We start from the raw sequence: 17,161 nt of genomic DNA, 5'->3' as shown, positions 1-17,161 counted from the left end.
GCAAATCACAGACCATAAAGTTGAAAGACCAACAGGCAACTTGCCTCTGAGATACACTGAATTGCTTACTTTAGTTGGAATGAAAGCCCTCAATAATTAATATCATGCGTGATTAAGCTCTTTGCAAGATGGAATTTTTCTTATTCACTAATCATTTTCCTGCTAGGCGGTACAAGCAGACTTGGAATAACGGCTAGCATTTTCCACATGGGATGTGATCATGCAATACAGCGCATTCCCTCTCCTACTACCACAGCATCTGCCCTTGCTGTGGAGCTCACTGTGCTAACCAGGCACATTCCTTTTACACAGGAAAAGGCAATTTTTACCTGGTACTGCGACATCATGTTTAGGACAGCACAGTTTTCCAACAGCAACAGGATTAAACACGCAACTACTATACTAGTAAGTTTTAACACAAGTGAAATACTATGCCAGTCAGAAGCTCAATGGGTGAAAATGGCCAAAGATAACACTGACCTAGTAGTACAAACCAACTGAAAAATGTTGATGAATTTACAGTGTGATGAAGCCTTAAAAATGGCAAATACAATCCTGAGCTGCAGTAGTGAAGCTGAACATTGAGCACCACTGTAGAAGTTACAGATGAGTTCCCATACATAGTACCATACCTACTCCTGATCACACATTAAAAAAAAAGGAAAAAAAAGAGACTGAGGCAAACGAAAGGAAGAGTGGTTAAGAGAACAAAAGGAACAGAAAGCATGGATTTTTGTACCTCACCAAATAAAAGCTCAATAGCATTTATCAATATGGATAGGTAAGAACAAGGGATGAAAAAAGAGGTTTCTAAAGTAAATAATAACAACTCATAGAAGAAAACATGGCTCCATATTTGCCTCAAACAAGTTAAAAGCTGAAGTAAATAAGCTACCTCTTACTGCAGTTGGATTTTTATAACAGTATTTCAGTGGTATGGAATTTCCAGGTAAAACGGAAAACCCTGTTCTTTTAGATGGAGCTCAGTAAGTTTATAAAAAGGAATGATGGGAAGTGTGGAAGGTATCTTAAATACCTCCTTAGAGTGTGTGAAGGAAGGCAAATATCAACGTCTTAAAGACAATAGTGTTGCTATTTTATTATCTGTACTGATTAACAGATGCCAAAAACTCTACTGCATATCTCTCCTTACTATGTATTGATCCCCAGTGAACAATGAATAATAATTACACCATAAAACACATAAGAATTGTTTTAAACTGTTTAAAAAAATAACAGAGCAACACTGTATGATTCTATCCATGTACTAGTCATTAAAGCTTCTCTTCCCATATAACCAAAATACTTAATCCAGCAACTATTTTTGTTAACTACCTACATGATCATAATGGATGTGATAAGGATGAAAAGTTACTTCATTTGTACAAGGTAGTATCTAGTCTGCCGAGATACACTTATTTTGACCAAGCTGATTAATATAATTATGGCTAAACAGAAACAACTAAATAAAAATCAGCAAGAAAAGCACAAATACCTTCCTCCTCCAACCCAGAGAATCGCATTTTATTTTCTGTCAAGTCTGAAAGAACACAGTTTACCTACATTGAAGGTAACGTGGATATTAAAACTGGTAAATCTATCAGTTTGTATTCATTGGCAATGACACAGATTTATGTCAGAACCTCCAAATAAATATTTCCAAGTAAGAAAAGGTAGGAAAACAAGGAAAACAGTAAGTCTCCAAATGATGTTTAGCAATGGGAAACTAACAATGAAGTTATTTACTAAAATTACGAGCTTAGTACAAAACTAAACATTCCAATTAGCAACAGCAAAGTTCTTTTAAACTGAAATGAGTGGGAAGGAAGCTCCTGCAGTTCGGGACTGCTACTACTGCAGTCCTGCAGGACTGCTACTACTGAAGCTTATTTTCAGATACCAAAGTAGGTATCATCAATATTCATAAATCTGAAAAATTTTAGAGCTCCTATTTAATAAAGTCAATAACTAACCTACACTCAGGAATGTATTTTAACATGGTTGTTCTGAGGACCTCAGTTAGAGTTTTTCCCCTTCTGAACTAATGAACTTTTATCAGCGTTTTGTCAACAGCATACAAAACTAATGGAAATCCTACTCAGATCAATGTGGGAGTGTAAGTGCTTTCACATCCCTCAAGACACTAGCAAGTGTCTTGCTAGCACAGTCAGTAGGTGAATAATATGGAAGATAACTGGAATGTTTAATAGAAACAAAACAATATTGTGACACTGGATTCTTAGATGGGGGTGAGGTTCCTACAATCCCAGATAGGACTAGGCACAACAATTGTTATCATAATCATGTCTCCAGAAACAGCTAGTAACAAGCTAAATGACGTAAATTTAATGGTCTTTATGATTATCCTGTGCTCAAAGTGGAGAAAAAAATGCAAATGACAATACACTGCATTATTCTTAAAAATTTACATACCCACACACACACACATACATACACATCTACACACACATGCACACAGAGAACAACAGCACCACATCCTATTTTGGCAAACACTCCTTAAAGAAGTCTTACTTGTGAGGATGCAACTTCCAGCCATGAGCAGCTGGTTCACAGTAGTTGTTTTCTAACATGCCAAACTCAATGAAGGCATGTTAGATATTCCAACCTATCTTCTTCCAGCATTTCCCTCTCCTGCTTCTGGCACTATGTACAGCTAAATAATAAAGCCACTACTGTTCAAAACATTTTTCCAGTGATGAGTTAGGAAGTTAGGCTTGGCTGGGATAGTTGATAAGCATGCTGAAGAAAGAAGACCAGCCCCTACTCATTCGAGGCTCTCTGCTCCAGGAAGACCATAGGTCTCTAAACATCTCTCTCCTATGACAGAGTTGTCACCTTCAAGCATACATGCCAACAGCACAGCATAGAAAGGAATTTAAGAAGAGAGTCTGAAGATAGGTTTATTCTTGAATTTATTACAGTAAAAACTCAGGCTAACAGATTTGAAAGAGGGAAGTGAACACCAACTTACCATGGCCAGGATGGAGGAATGCCCAATGCATATTTCTGGTACAGATTTTTTTCTTGAATGTACAAACAATCATCAATTTTTGCAAAGACGTAACAGACACACTCTACAACTCTAAGCAAACCTTAAGCATCAAATGCCACAAAAGAAATATATACACTTAGATGACCCTCTTGGATACAGTAATACTACATTTCCCAAAACTACTACAGCCAAATATTAAGAAAAAGTAATTTTTACTCTTTGACAATGTTTTCTATTACAGCCTAATTAGGCGCAATTATTTCCCCCTACTACATGAAGAAAAATATCTTCAATCACAAAAATTTATAGCAGAAGAAAAGAAGAATCGAAAATACTACCACTTTCTTTCGTTTGTTCTAGCAGGATAGATTTATACCTAAGAAATTATTTTTAACCAATAATTAAAAATACCGATAGCACATAACAAAGCTGCTTCATTTGCCAAGTTAAGCACTTTCCCAAAAGCTTCGTCATCAGCTACCTCTGTTCTAGTTAAAGTCCCTGACTTCTGGAACTAAGACTCAGGCAGTTCAGAAAATTTTACCCAAAATTGGTAAAAAGGTGATAAAAAAAGTCACTGTGTTTTATCCCAACAATAGGAAGCTGTGCAATTCTGGCAGGGTAAGAGCTGGACCATAAGAGATTCCCCTTGGGTGATGAAAAGTTATTATGGTAATAGGTGTGCTACAGTTTGAAAGCTTTCTCTTTTCAGCTACAAGGAAAATGGAAAGCCAAAAAGCTACATTAAATCGAAGCTGGAAGCCAAAATACATGTATATACAGAAGAGAAGGAGACAGATGTAACTATGAAGAGAAATGAAAAACAAGCTGAAAGCTAGGTTCTTAAGCTTTACAGTAGAGCGACTGCAATAAATACCTAGAAGCACATCTTAAAAGCTCCAAAGGACCTTCACCTATGCCTCTGGGAGCTTTGCTATCAACTAGGCACAAGCTTTATATATATGCATAAGAATGCACACTTACGCACACACAGATTTACAGTGATGTTAAGGCCACATATGCTTCCACTGCATTGCAGCCATGTACACAACTAAAGAAATGCTCCATTTCTTTAGTGCATCTGCTTCCATACCACGAGGAGCTGGTTCGCACATGCCATGCTCAGAAGTGCACCATGAACAAACACCTCTGATACCAGCAAATGCAGAGTCAAAAGAAGCATCATCCCTGGTGATCAAATTACCATCCTTCAGATGTTAATTTGTTCTTGAATGGTTGTAAAATAAATAATAACACAGAAACAAAAAGCAAAAAAGTTTAGGGATTCAAATGCACTTTAAAACAATCTTGAAAATATAAAATCCCTCAAAGTATCAAGTGCACAAAAAAACAAGGCACAAAATGACAATCCTATTTGAAAATTATTAAAAGGAATATTTCCAAATTTCTAAATCAAACATTTTATCACAAACTAAAAATAAAATAAAATAAAAACCAAACAAACAATCTGTCTAGTCAGTACCTCAGGTTTTAATCTCTAGTATTCTAGCTGCCTGGTTACAGCAGCACATTCCAGAACAGAGTTATTTTAGACTTTTTTTTTCATTTTTAAATGTTCATGTTGGGTATGTTTTCTTACTAAAGCTAACTTTAGTAAGAAAATGTGGAAAATGTATCTCAAAAGAACTAAAGAAAAAATAAATGAAAAGGTAACCTTCCTTTTCCTACATTTGTTTCAAGACTTAAGTTTTATGTATATAAGACAGCATTCAAGAAACCCATGTCAGTTACCAGGCTGCTTATCCTCCTCCAGAATTTCCTAAAATGATACCTCTAGTTTTAAATGTTATTTGTTTCCTAAAGTATAGGTATGTTTTAAAAGAATTCTTAAAAGCAGGCCAAAAATCTTTTCTTAACGTGATACCCAGGAAGCTAAAAATATTGCAGCTGGGGTGGGACTACATATTCCCTTGCTGCCCAGTTCCAAATATGTTCTAAAGAGTAACCAACCTGTGCACTCATCTTGAGCTTAAATATTAGCCAGCACTGGTCTGATGGAATAAAGTCCTCAAAGCGTAGCAGTTCTTGCTCCATTTTAAATTAATGTCTGTATTCTTTGAATATGTAATGTTATATAATGAAATCAAATAATTAAGTGAAAGTGTATTTGAGTGTGCGTGTTACAGCAGCATATACAGACAATGACTTAATACATGCCTTCTCACATAAGAACTGAAAATAGGTGGAAACCAGTTTGGTAATGAGAACCACAGAATAAATAAAGCCTGAAGACCTAAAATGATCCCGCTACACTTTATACCTATTTGTCTACTTGCAGAAAACTCCCAAGAAACATACAGAACTGGAAGAGTAGCTTGAAAGCTTATTCTTCTAAAAAAAGAAACATACCCTATTTTTGATACCTAATGAAATACCAAGGTAAATATAAGCACCTTTAATTAGCACTTATTTAAAATAATTTCTGTAACTCTCCTTGTCTACAACTTCCAGCTTCTCTCTTTGTCAACATTTGCTATTTCAGTAGAAGCATGTCTTTTGATCTCATCGAAAGATGTGAAGTTGGACAGTGAAAGTCAGGAAAAAGTTACTTCTGGGAGATTAAGTTGGGACAAGAAGAGATACTAAGAACTGCCCAAAAAAGTAACAAAACCCATCAACTCTGGGGGTTGGGACGGAGCAGGAGGAAACAACCTGTGGATTATCAGTGTCTTTGAGAAGAGTATACATACTTTGAGCAACTATATACTATTTGATTTACCTGGTAATCTGCAACAAACACTTAATCTTTGAAAAGGTTCAAGCAGGACAGTTTAACAAAACACTTTGTCAAAGTATGACCAATAACCACAATCAAATCTGCACATGGGAAAGGGAAATTTATTTCAGAACACCTAAGAAATACAAAATTTTGGAAAAAAGATAATTTTTGGAATATGTATAGAAACTAATGCTTCCCATGCGGTTGGATTTACTTGATTTTAAGGTAAAGTACAAAAAACTATTTCGGGTAAAAACTAAAAAAGAAATCAGGCTTTCATTGTCCTTTCTTTCATGGATCCACTTAAAGCACTGAATCCACTGTTGACCCTAAAGCAGAGAAGTTCTTCATCTGTAACTCTGTTTTTAAAAATCAAGCTTATTCCTTGCATAATGCGACAGGCACTGTCAATAGTGATGATGTGATGGGTTTAAATGAGATGAGTCTTACAACAGCTGTGCCACAATTGCTTTGTCTCATGTCAAACACTATTTTTAAATACACTTCAACAGCTAGCTAGCTTTCTGCACTAGACCTCTAAGGAAATACCACCTACAATACACCAACTGCACAACAGTCTTGAGAAAACACTTCCAATAAAATGAGAGCAAACATGAGAAAGAAGTTGAACATGTTTAGGTTTAAATTTCTGTACAGGTTGAGAGATACACATATGCAGAACTAAAGACAAATTTTTAATAATGTAAGAACTTCTCCTAATGCTTTTCTTTTCCTTGTCTGTGGGTAATTCAGTTGTCTTTGGTAATTCAAACAAGCTTATTATTACAGAGACAAACTTGAAATATTCGCTTTTAGAACATACAGACATTCAAAACAGACTAGGAAGCTGTTAGCTACACCAGATAGTCCTGCACGTAAATAGCTGCTGCCATCTTAGAAGAAAACACAGTATGAGGAAAGTGTATCAATGCTTTTTTCAAATCACCAGCAGGAAAACACACCCCTAGAAACCTCCAGCACCTTGGTAACTCAGCACCAGGAATCAGAATTACACAGCTGTCAAACTCCAAAAAGTCATGAGCAGCATTTCTTCTTGGGGAACAGCAGGAAAGACAGGACACCCAATCTGCAAACAAGCCAGAAACCGATGAAAAGCTAATGCTCAACCAAGCTGAGAAAGAGCCCCCTTAGCTCTTGGCTCCACAGCTGAGACATCATCATGGAGTGGACCACAGCCATGGGCTTGTGAGTGCTGGCACAAACCTCCACAGTAGCTGTGGGAACACCACCAGAATGCTTCACAATAAAGACCCCAAAAAAAGGTATCTCCAACTCTCGCAGTCCTGCTGAGCCACATGGGAAAGCACATAAGACCCTCAGTAACATCTAAGTACCAGGGACAACTCTGTTTTCTCGCTGTGAACTTCCTCAACTCCCAGCCAAGCTGATCTCGCAGGACCAAAAAGGAGCGAGACGGGTATGTGAACCCAAGGGATGCAGCACCCTTGGGGCAGTCTCCCCAAATTCCCCAGGTAAAAAAGCAAATGAATAACAGGAATTTACTTACAAAGCCAGAGGAAGAGCAGGGAGTTTGCAGAGGACAACAGGGGCAGGCAACTCAGGTGAGAACCATACAGAGCCACAAAGGGCAAGATTAATGACCCAATTTTAGCACCACGGTTACTGCAATAGGATACGCATTTAATTTAATGATTTGCATTTTATTTGGTATTGTGTACACACAGAAACACTATACTACAACAGTATGGAAATATAATGCACTCTTCTAGCCAGGTGAGAATCACATTAAGGTAAAAAAATGTGGTCACTACCTTTAACACTGCTGTAATCACATAGCTATTAATAACATATAGTTAAGCCAGCACATATACAATCTTGTGTCAGTAATTGGCCATTTAGGCAAAGAGTTCCAAGGCCTCTGTGATCATCTCATTCCCCTCCATGTACCCTCAGAGCCCCCGCTACAATCTTAATTATCCACTCTTCCATGCATTTCTATTCTAGGGTCACCGATAGCTCGATCTATGTTTTTTTTAAACGATGGCTGCATTTATGTAACTACCTAATGAAGCTGCCCAAACTCAAAAGCTTAAGTGGGGGGGAGTACCACTTCTTCAAGACTGACCACTCCAGTACCTGAATGAGCAAAATATCATCTTCTCATCATCAAAGGCAAATGCACCTCTAATGCTTCTGTTTGGTGTAGTGTTCAGCTGAAAGCTGAGTTGTGACCCACCAACATATTCACCGAAGACAGAGACAAAGCCTCAAATGAAAAATTAAAATACATCAGAAAAGAAAACTGGCATTAAAAAGGAAAAGATAAAGTATTTTTACAGGAAGCCAGAAGATGGCTTACAAAGGTTCCAGCAGCCCCTCAGGAGACAGTCACAATACCAGTGCACTTTGAGCATACAGTTTGATCCAAATAGTCATTTTTGCAGGATATTTACTGTAATATTTACTGTAACTACTGAGACTCAACAACAAATAGGCTATTAAAGAGCTGTATTATTAAAAAAATGTTATAGTAATGGGACTGTATTCTATGGTTGTCATAGAACTTTGTAAAAGAAAAAAGACAATGGGAAAACAGATACAATCATTAATGTGGACTGCTTATATTGCAGAAAGAGCAATGTTTTATTTCAATATCAATGTACGCACTACTGAAAGATCAAAAGTATATAGGGTGTTTTGTATAAATATAGTTTTTTGTATGAATGTAGTTTTAAGTTTAAAATGAACACACCAGACGCTGGACTTGGTGATCCTTATGAATCCCTTCTAACTTGAGATAATCTATGATTCTATGGTATTTTCTCCCACAGAAAGGGAAAAAAAAAACTACAAAAAGAAAACCTTTACAAACAACATTAGAATAAATGTTGCAAATACACTGATGAGTGGTCTTTAAATCTTTTTATGCTGCATTTGTAATTTTTCATTTTCTGAAGAAAAACCTTCTCCGATAGTCATTATTTATACCCTGACAATGTTTGATTTCTGCTTGAATTGTTATAGCCGTTCAATTCACGCATTGCATTTTATTTCATCCTTTTGTGGAACTACACTATTTGATCTGCTATAAACTTAGGTTACAAATTACAAAACAGTATTCTGAAACCACAAACATCACTTAAAAGGGGGGGGGGGGGGAAGGGGAGGAGGAGGGGCGGAAGGTGCAATAAAGCAGTCAGGCTTTTTTTTCAGATAGCCCTCTATAGTCAAGTCCCTCCTAAACAGCAAAACAAAGAACAAGATAGCATCTCATTTTTTTAACTATATGTTTGTTTATTAAGAATAAAACAAGCATAAGTCCCTAAAATCAAGCTAATCCATTCATTTAAAAAAAAAAAAAAAAAATTTCAAGGCTTCAACATTAGTGGAAGACAAGTGCTGCTTGAAATACAGATTCTGAAAACACAAAAGCAAAAGACCCTTTTTAATCTCTACTGCTATTGATTTGGGGAAGGAGAAGTTGCTAACCCCTAACAAAAAACAAAAAGGCTTTTTTTAGAGATACTTTAGACAAATTTGTCAGGTTTATCACACCTGAATCATTACAGCCTCATCAAAACTGGAGGATAAATTAAGATATAGTTGACAAATATATCAGAATGAGGGTGGATTTTCTGTAGAAAGAAAATGATCCATCCAAAATATAACACTTCTAAGCAGATACTTCCCCATGTAGCAAGGAAATGTAATAGATTTAGGCTGCAGTTCAACTGTTGCTTCCAGCAAATCTGAACGTCAGCTGATGCCAAGAAGGGCAGTTTGACACTCTCCTGCCTTTAATTCTTGGCTGAACTTTACCACCTCTTCTTTCTTCTGATGCTGATGCTCAGCAAAGCTTTGCTGTGAGTACCGATTCAGCTGAAGGAAACACTTTTGGTCAGGTTCAGGTTTCAAGTGGTTCCAGCTTATTGAAGGGCTGCAGAAGTCCTGCAGAACAGAACAGCAACCGAAACGAGCAAACACCCTTCAGTGAAAGCCCATATTTGTGTTGGCTTTGAGCAACTGTCAAATTGCAGCCCAAAGGGCAGGTTGTTGTCTCCTCCATTCTGCACAAGTGCTCTAAAGAGCCTGTTATTAGACTCACTCTCTCAGCAATATGACAACTAGTTCCTTCCTTAGAGTGGAGGACCTCCATCAGCAAAGACAGAGAGAGACTAATCACCCACACCATAATTCACGTGCTATGTGGAAGACCCAGCCTTTAGCCCTGGCTTCAAATCTGTCAGAACAAGAATTAAACTCTATAAAGCCTCAAGAGTGGCTTATTTCAGGCTTATACACCTCTTCTTTTCTTATGAATTCGGGGGGGGGGGGGGGGGAGGGAGCAAAAAAAAAAAAATAAAAATCAAGGTTGTAACCCTCTCCTTACCAGCAAGCATATTATGCATATAAGCTAGTACACCTTACTAGCTAACTGTAAATGGCAGCAGAATAAACGCTGACAGGCAGACAGTCTTACCTATACCAGTTGAGCCACCCAGCAAAGATCAAGCATTTCAAGTTTTCTCCTTGATCTCTTTGATTTCTTTCACCCTCACCAAAAAGAGACTTCCCGTTCCAGTTCTTAGAAAAGAAATCTAGTAAAAAATGATGGAAGTGATTCAACTCTTCTAGAGCTTTTCTGCTTCCATTAATTTTAATGGAATTGTTTCCAGTTTATATTAGTCTTCAGCAACACATACTAAATAAATTATGCATCTTCCCAAAAGCAGTGAAGTTCATAAAAATCTTGCAGCACAACAGGACTCAGTTTAACACAACACAAGGACTTCCACACCGAAGTGCAACTGGCTATGCAGAAAGTCCTGACACCAATCTTAAATTTTGCACACTGAGGCAGTAATTCCCCTTCTAGAGTGTTGCTGATCTAAGGCAGGAATGAAAAAGCACACAGCAAGAGTTCCAGTGTCCTAGGAAAAAAGTCTCCTTTGTCACCGACTAATTTACCAACCCACCAATCTGTTCAGGTACAGTGTCAGACTGCTTGAAACAATCAGCTACACAACACAAACTATGCCAAAGCACAAACGCAACTTCTCCCTCTGGACACCCTGTTTTGCTCCTTCCCTTCCACACAGATTTAACACTGGGATAGCGCCCTAAGCAGCTTTGTCTTACTCATCTGCATCTTCTAGAGCATCTCCTGCACCAGCAAAGATTCTTCTAATAGACAGAAACACTGGTCAGAAATGAGCTGCTGCTATTGCAATGCCTAACAGATATTTTTCTATTTCCATCCCTTATTACATAGACCTATGGCCTTCAAGAGCAACTGACAGTCAAGACTGGTGTCACTCTATTCCAGATCCCATAAAAAACACATTTTCCAAAAAGTTTTGGTTTCCAAGCCCCAATCCTACCATGAAAAGCTGAGCTTCTGGGAAGTCATATAACTCAGTTTCCAGAAATGAAGAAAGCAAGCATATTTTTTTTTGCTCTATCCCACTTAGGCTCTGTGCCTGGAGCCAAAATTTCCTGACATTCAACATAAAAAAAAAAATTTTAACTATAGTGATAATATTATCTATTATCTGTTTTCTTCCATTCCCCAGATTTCTTCCCATGAAGATAAACCAGGAAAACAAAACCAAAACCCCTTCTAAAATATGACTGTCAAGGCAGAATAATTCTGCTATCTGATACAGACCATCAGGCATCACAGGCCTGTAAGGATTTGAAAACAACCTTGTACAGACATAGCCCAAACATATCAGAGTGTAAGATTAAGCTGCCAATGTCGCAAGCGGTTTGGAAGTCTCATTAAGAACCACTAGTCCTACATTGATATCCATCTGCACAATAAATGCCTTCCCTGCTCTACCAGTGCAACGGGTGTATTATTTTACATCGGTATTTACAACATTTACTGATATAGTCTCTAAAAGCACCTTTCTATTGTGAAGTAAGGGATAGGCTTTCCACCTCTAAGACTTCTACCTAGTTAGTACCAACTATTCAAAATTTACTTTCATTCACCTGTTTACATGCACTGTAGCCTACCAAACCCATTTTTAAAATGGCCACCTTTCCCCAGGCCGTTCAAAAAAAAACCCACTTACCCACAAAACCAATTATTTTTCGTGTCTTTCTCTGGTTAATAGCACATAACCTCTTTCAGTGGCCCATTTAAATCACTTTTCCTGCTTAACAAGGGAGTGCCACAAGGGCAAGCATACATTAATATTAAAGAACCAGTCAAAATAACTAAAATCATACTCATCATATTAGCTATCACCCTTTACCCTTTTGGGCAGTTGTATGCTTAGTCTATTTTTATCTACAAAGATGGTCTTGCCACTAACCACTGTATCTCCAGAGAAATAGGCCTGAATTTTAGTTATGGCATTACAAACAAACTTCTTGGGTACTGCAACACATCTTTATTACTTTAGAAAACGCTACTACAGAATGAAGTCATTTGCTCCTAAAACGACTTCAGCATAGGAAGGTTTGTTACACTGTGCTCTTCTCCCCGCTCCCCCCGGCTTTCTTGCCTGGCTCCTGCTACAGCCATAACTGTCAGTGGGTGTTCTAATGGGTTGCACCTGGATTTTGGGGGATGAATGGCAACATAGCCAAACACTGTCTGAAACAGGGACCCAGATGCCTCAGTGCTATGCAAAAATGACTATAGGTCAATCATCTTACTCTATAAATAGCAGACAGCCCAGGGCCGGTTGAGCTGTCCTGCTCGGCAGCAGGCTACATGCCAGGATCTCCCCCTGAGTCGGGATGCCTCTCGAGGTTGTTACTCCTCGAGGTTGAGAGATTCCTTACTGCAACAGATCCTCGGTAAGTGGTTACTAGCATGCCAAACTTTCAAATCTTAGCTGAGTGATATAAAGGATTGATTGCGTATATATAACCCTTGAGACATAAACCGTTGACCAAGTTTGTGACTAAGATCAGATTCAGCTGCACCGAGACTCCTCTCTGAGAAGTTTAGAAAGCAAGGGGGTCCTTTCTGAACCTCGTGACTCAATGGGAGGGCCTTCCTAACAGCTCTGTCTAACCCTGTCCTCTATACGGTAAATAACCAAGTGTGTCTTGCCATCCAATCGCGTTAAAACCCTGTCCCATTTACTATCAGATTTTGTTAAAAGGTTGTTTTATAACAATAAATATTTCACTGCTGCTCTCTTATGCGTGAAGTGAATCACTCCCTCCGCGACAACTGCATGTGTCCTTAATACATTTTAACACTATTTTACACTAAGAAAAACAGTTAAAAGTGTATCATAGACATAGGTAATGTAACAAATCTATTTTCTGTACAAGAAAAAAAAAAAACAACCCCTATTTCTACTTTTGCCAGTAATGAACCCCATTAAAATACATCTGAGTAATTAAAAAAATACAAGCAGTTCTTCTTTAAATACTACAACATATTTTAAGAACCTGCAACGCAGAACAAAGAGATATGCTGCATGCTTATCTGAAAACAAGTTCTTAAAAAGATCCAACTTGAACAGCATACATCAAATGCAGCAGCATCCTGTCAAGGATTATATGTAGAAATCCTCAGGTAATGCTTTAGCAATTTATAGCATAGCAATATTTGCAACACAGCTGCAGCAATGTCACCGGTGCAAATTGAAAGACAAAAGTAGAAATAAACATGCTTGCAGCAACATGTCACGAATGTTTTCCTCTTTCTTGCTTACAGTCTGCAGTTTACGTTCTGATGCATGCATTAAAACATAATTATGGTGCAAAGAGATTGTGGATACAGCTACTTACTTTGCAAGTTGTAAAACTCTGTAACCAAAGAACACATCGCAATTTACACTGTCACTTACCTCATACGACCAAACACACTGAGTTCCTCCAAACCTTCGGACACACCTGCCCACCTCCACGTCTTCGTGAGTGGTGTACATTTCTCGAAGGCATTCACCTATATGTGGTACCATCCTCCTTAGAACCTCCCGGCTGAAGATCATTCCTGGCCCTCCCATACAGAAATTCTCTCCAGGCTCTAGCCCCAGTTTTCCAAGTTCTTCAATATTACCCAGACCAGTCTGTCCCAAATACAGAGGTTTACTGCTGTTCAATGAGCGAAGAAACTCCTCCAATTTTTCACCTGCAAAGGAGAAAAGATTACTGTTACTTCTCTGCCTAGTCTGCCAGCCATCTCTTTTGATGTATCTTGAGATTCTTTAAAATACAACAGGCATCTGAGACTGTCACAGGAAATCACTTGCAAAGCAGTATCCTATACCTAACTGAAAATATCCTTGGACAAGTTTACTTCTCACAGACTTCTCTTTTTTTTTTTTAATGAATTAACATTAAAATGACATTTTCATTCAGTCAAAAGCCAGAATACGATCAAAACTTAATTTTACCAGTAAACCTTGTTCTGTTCAACCGATACTGATGGAAAGCACTCCCTTGCTAGTACAAAACTGTCTCTAAAGTAGGACAAATTGCCAATATAGTTCCAGGCTGGGGAGGAAGGGGCGGGGAAGGGAAATGCCAGGTATTATTTTAATAGGATTAATTTTTGAGAGGATCAGAGAAAACCTAAGTTAACCAAGATAATTATGTTTGATTACAGAGTAATTGTCGGATCAAGGCTCCTTCCAAAGTATTCCCAGTGCTACAATGTCTACACACTCATCCTTCAAACCCCTTACCTATTTCTTTTAAGAAATTGTGATTCCATCTTTTACTTGAAATTAAAAGTTTCTGGATAGGTTTAACTCGGAATCTTAGAACCAATTAAAGACAGGTTCATTACAAGTCCAAAATGAGCCCAAAGAAAACAGTGACAACTTTTACATCTGCAACCATATATATATACATATCTACATGTGTGCGTTTGTGAGTATTTCACAGATGAATGACAGCTAACAAGCAAGCAGCCCATTAAACCACTCAAACAAAAATCAAGTGACAAATAGGGAAGTACACAGTTACCTCCAGTTAACTTCCAACAGTACTTTCAACAGAGCAAGCAACCACACTCACAACGGAGGCTTGCGCTTACAACTTCAGCTTCTCTTTCTTTCCCCACAGCAGGACACTGCACGAGTAACAGCAGCTACAAGCGCAGATCAAAAGGAAGCGGGTTGCAGAACATCATTTTCTAATGATGCCCACCAAACTCGCCCGGAAAGAGGGCCAGCACTTTTCAGAGACACACGCCGCAAGGGAGAACAGCAGCTTTACCAGCGGCCTCCAGACGCTGCCTTTGTTCAGCCCAAGTGTCAGTCAGCCAGCGGAGAACTTTTGCCAGTGCTGAAAACATCACTGCCGAGGACTTCCAAGTCGAAGCCCTCAGACGGAGCCGCAGCGGTGGCTGCCCGAGCGGAGCAGGAGGCAGCCAGCAGCGCTCCCCGCCGCCTGCGCACCGGCGGGACGGGACTCGCACCCTCGGGCTGCGCAGCCAGGGCGGCGGGACGTGGCCGCGGAACCGGGATCCCACGCCGGCACCGCTCACCGCGCCCGCCGCGGGCCGGCCGGCCGCCTCAGCCTCCTCAGGGGCGGCCCGGCCCAGCCCCGGGGGACACCTCGGGGTTCCCACCGGCACCGCAGCGCCGGGGCGGCACCCCACGCCCCACACACGGGGGCTGGAAGCAAACGCCGCCGGGGCGGGCAGTGGGTCGCGGTACCCCTTGCGCTCGCCCCCCCGGGGGGGAACCGATTCTCCCAGCCCCCGTGGGACCCCGCCGGGCCCCCAGGTCCTCGCTCCCCTCCCTTTCTTCCTCCCAGCGGGGCGCGCCCCGGTCACCTTTAATGTAGACGTCGTCGTCCGCCCGCATGAACCACTCGTACTTGTCCAGGTAGTGGTCGTACATGTACTTGATCATCATGAAGGACTTCTTCTGCGGCGGGTAGGAGTCGTCAACGCCGGGTAGGGCGACGACGGGCAGCGGGGGCAGCCCGGGGGGCGCGGCGGAGCCCTGGCTGGAGAAGAACTCCACGCGGCCCGGTACCGAGGGCGCCCACGTCCGCTGCGCCGCCACCGCCCGGCTGCCCAGGTATTTCTGGGCCGTCATCACCCCCACGTAGAGGAAGTTGCGGGGCTTGGCGTAGCCCGCCGCCCCCCCCCAGTCCCCGCTCCCGTTGTTGCTGCCGCCGGCCCGGCCGCTCCGCTTCTCGCCGCCTTCCTCCTCCTCCTCCAGCTCCCCTTCCCCGCCCGCGGCGGGGCTGGAGACAGTACCGTCCGCCGCCGGCGGCAGCTCCCAGGGGCTGCTCCTGAAACTCGTGCCGCCCAGCACCGCCGCTGCCTCAGGCGGCGCCTGCTGCCCGACCGGCGCCGCCGCGCCCCCGGCCGCCCCCGGCCCGGCCGAGCGGCCGTAGTAGGAGCAGAGGCTGGCGCCGCGCCTCTTCTTCTCGCTCAGCTCGACCACTTTGGGGGCGATAAGCCAGGAGGCGGCGGTGAAGCCCAGCACCAGCCCCAGCACCACGCTCAGCCAGGGTCTCCGGGACCGCGCTGCCATGGCGCGGGCGGAGCGGCTCCCGGAGCGCCGCTGCCGCAGCCGCCGGCGTCCCCTCGCCGCTCCCACTGGAGGCGACCCCCGTCCCGCGGCGGCCCCGGGCGCGGCGACTCCCGGCGTGGCTCCACTCCCCGCCGCGGCGGCCCGGGCGGCTGCGCTGTTCCCGAGTGAAACTTCTCCGGGCGGGAGGGCGGCGGCGAGGACGGCGGAGCGCTAGCGGCGGCCCCTCCGCTCCGCTGGCACCTTGTCACCGCGGCGGCTGGTCCCTCCCCGCCCCTCCCACCGCTCAGCCTCCTCCACGCGGCGGTGGCGGGCCCTGCTCCGCTGGCGGCGCTCCGCCGGCTTCCTCCGCGGCTTCCGAGCGCCTCACCCCGGAGGACGCCGCCGGTTCCTGAGCCGCGGCGGGGAAGTGGCAGCCGCCGCCACCGCTCCGGAAGGAAACGATTTTTTTTAAGTGCCGCTAGCGGCTCTCCCGCGCCGCGGCGCCGCCACACAGCCCGGCTCCGCCGCCCGCCGGCGCGCCCCTCGACCCGCCGGGTCGGCCGCCCGCCGGCCGGGGGCATGGGGGACACCCGGGCCGCTCCGCTTGGCCCTGGCCGCGCCTCGATGCACCCCGCTCCCGCCGCCGCGTCGGGAGAGGCCGGGGGCTCATCTGCGGCCGCACCTTCGCATCGCCCGATGGCCGCCACGGGGCGGCGGGTGGGACCGTCCTGCCCTGGTTTCTCATCCAAAGGGCGGTCATGGAGAGGCAGGTCAGGGGTGCAGTTTCAGGAGGAGGGAAGCTGTCTCTTCTGCCCCTGCCCTACTCTCTGCTCCCTGGCCCCAAACAGTTAACAACTTTCCAGCCAACACCTGCAGCCCTCCCTGACCATGTCTTTTCCTGTGGCGGGGATTCCTACAGCCCGAGTATATTATTATTGTTATTATTATCATGAGCTCAAAGATGCTGGGACAGTGCCT

General features: G+C 42.7%; 1 protein-coding gene across 1 annotated transcript in view; it reads right to left on the bottom strand.

Annotated features, from left to right (window-relative positions):
* Positions 1 to 16,204, bottom strand: part of CHSY3 (chondroitin sulfate synthase 3) — a gene marked incomplete at both ends in the record, with an annotated part of 174,544 nt that extends 158,340 nt beyond the window's left edge. The window contains 2 exons of the mRNA XM_082497632.1: positions 13,556 to 13,839; positions 15,493 to 16,204. Of these exons, the coding sequence (XP_082353758.1) occupies positions 13,556 to 13,839; positions 15,493 to 16,204 (996 nt within the window). The remainder of the gene's footprint in view (positions 1 to 13,555; positions 13,840 to 15,492) is intronic.
* Positions 16,205 to 17,161: the final 957 nt, after the last annotated feature.

This window comes from Vanellus vanellus (genome assembly GCF_965231255.1).
Source record: "Vanellus vanellus genome assembly, chromosome: Z".
Classification (NCBI taxonomy): domain Eukaryota; kingdom Metazoa; phylum Chordata; class Aves; order Charadriiformes; family Charadriidae; genus Vanellus; species Vanellus vanellus.
Note: the sequence above shows the minus strand (reverse complement) of the source record. Positions and strands in the feature narration are given on the sequence as shown.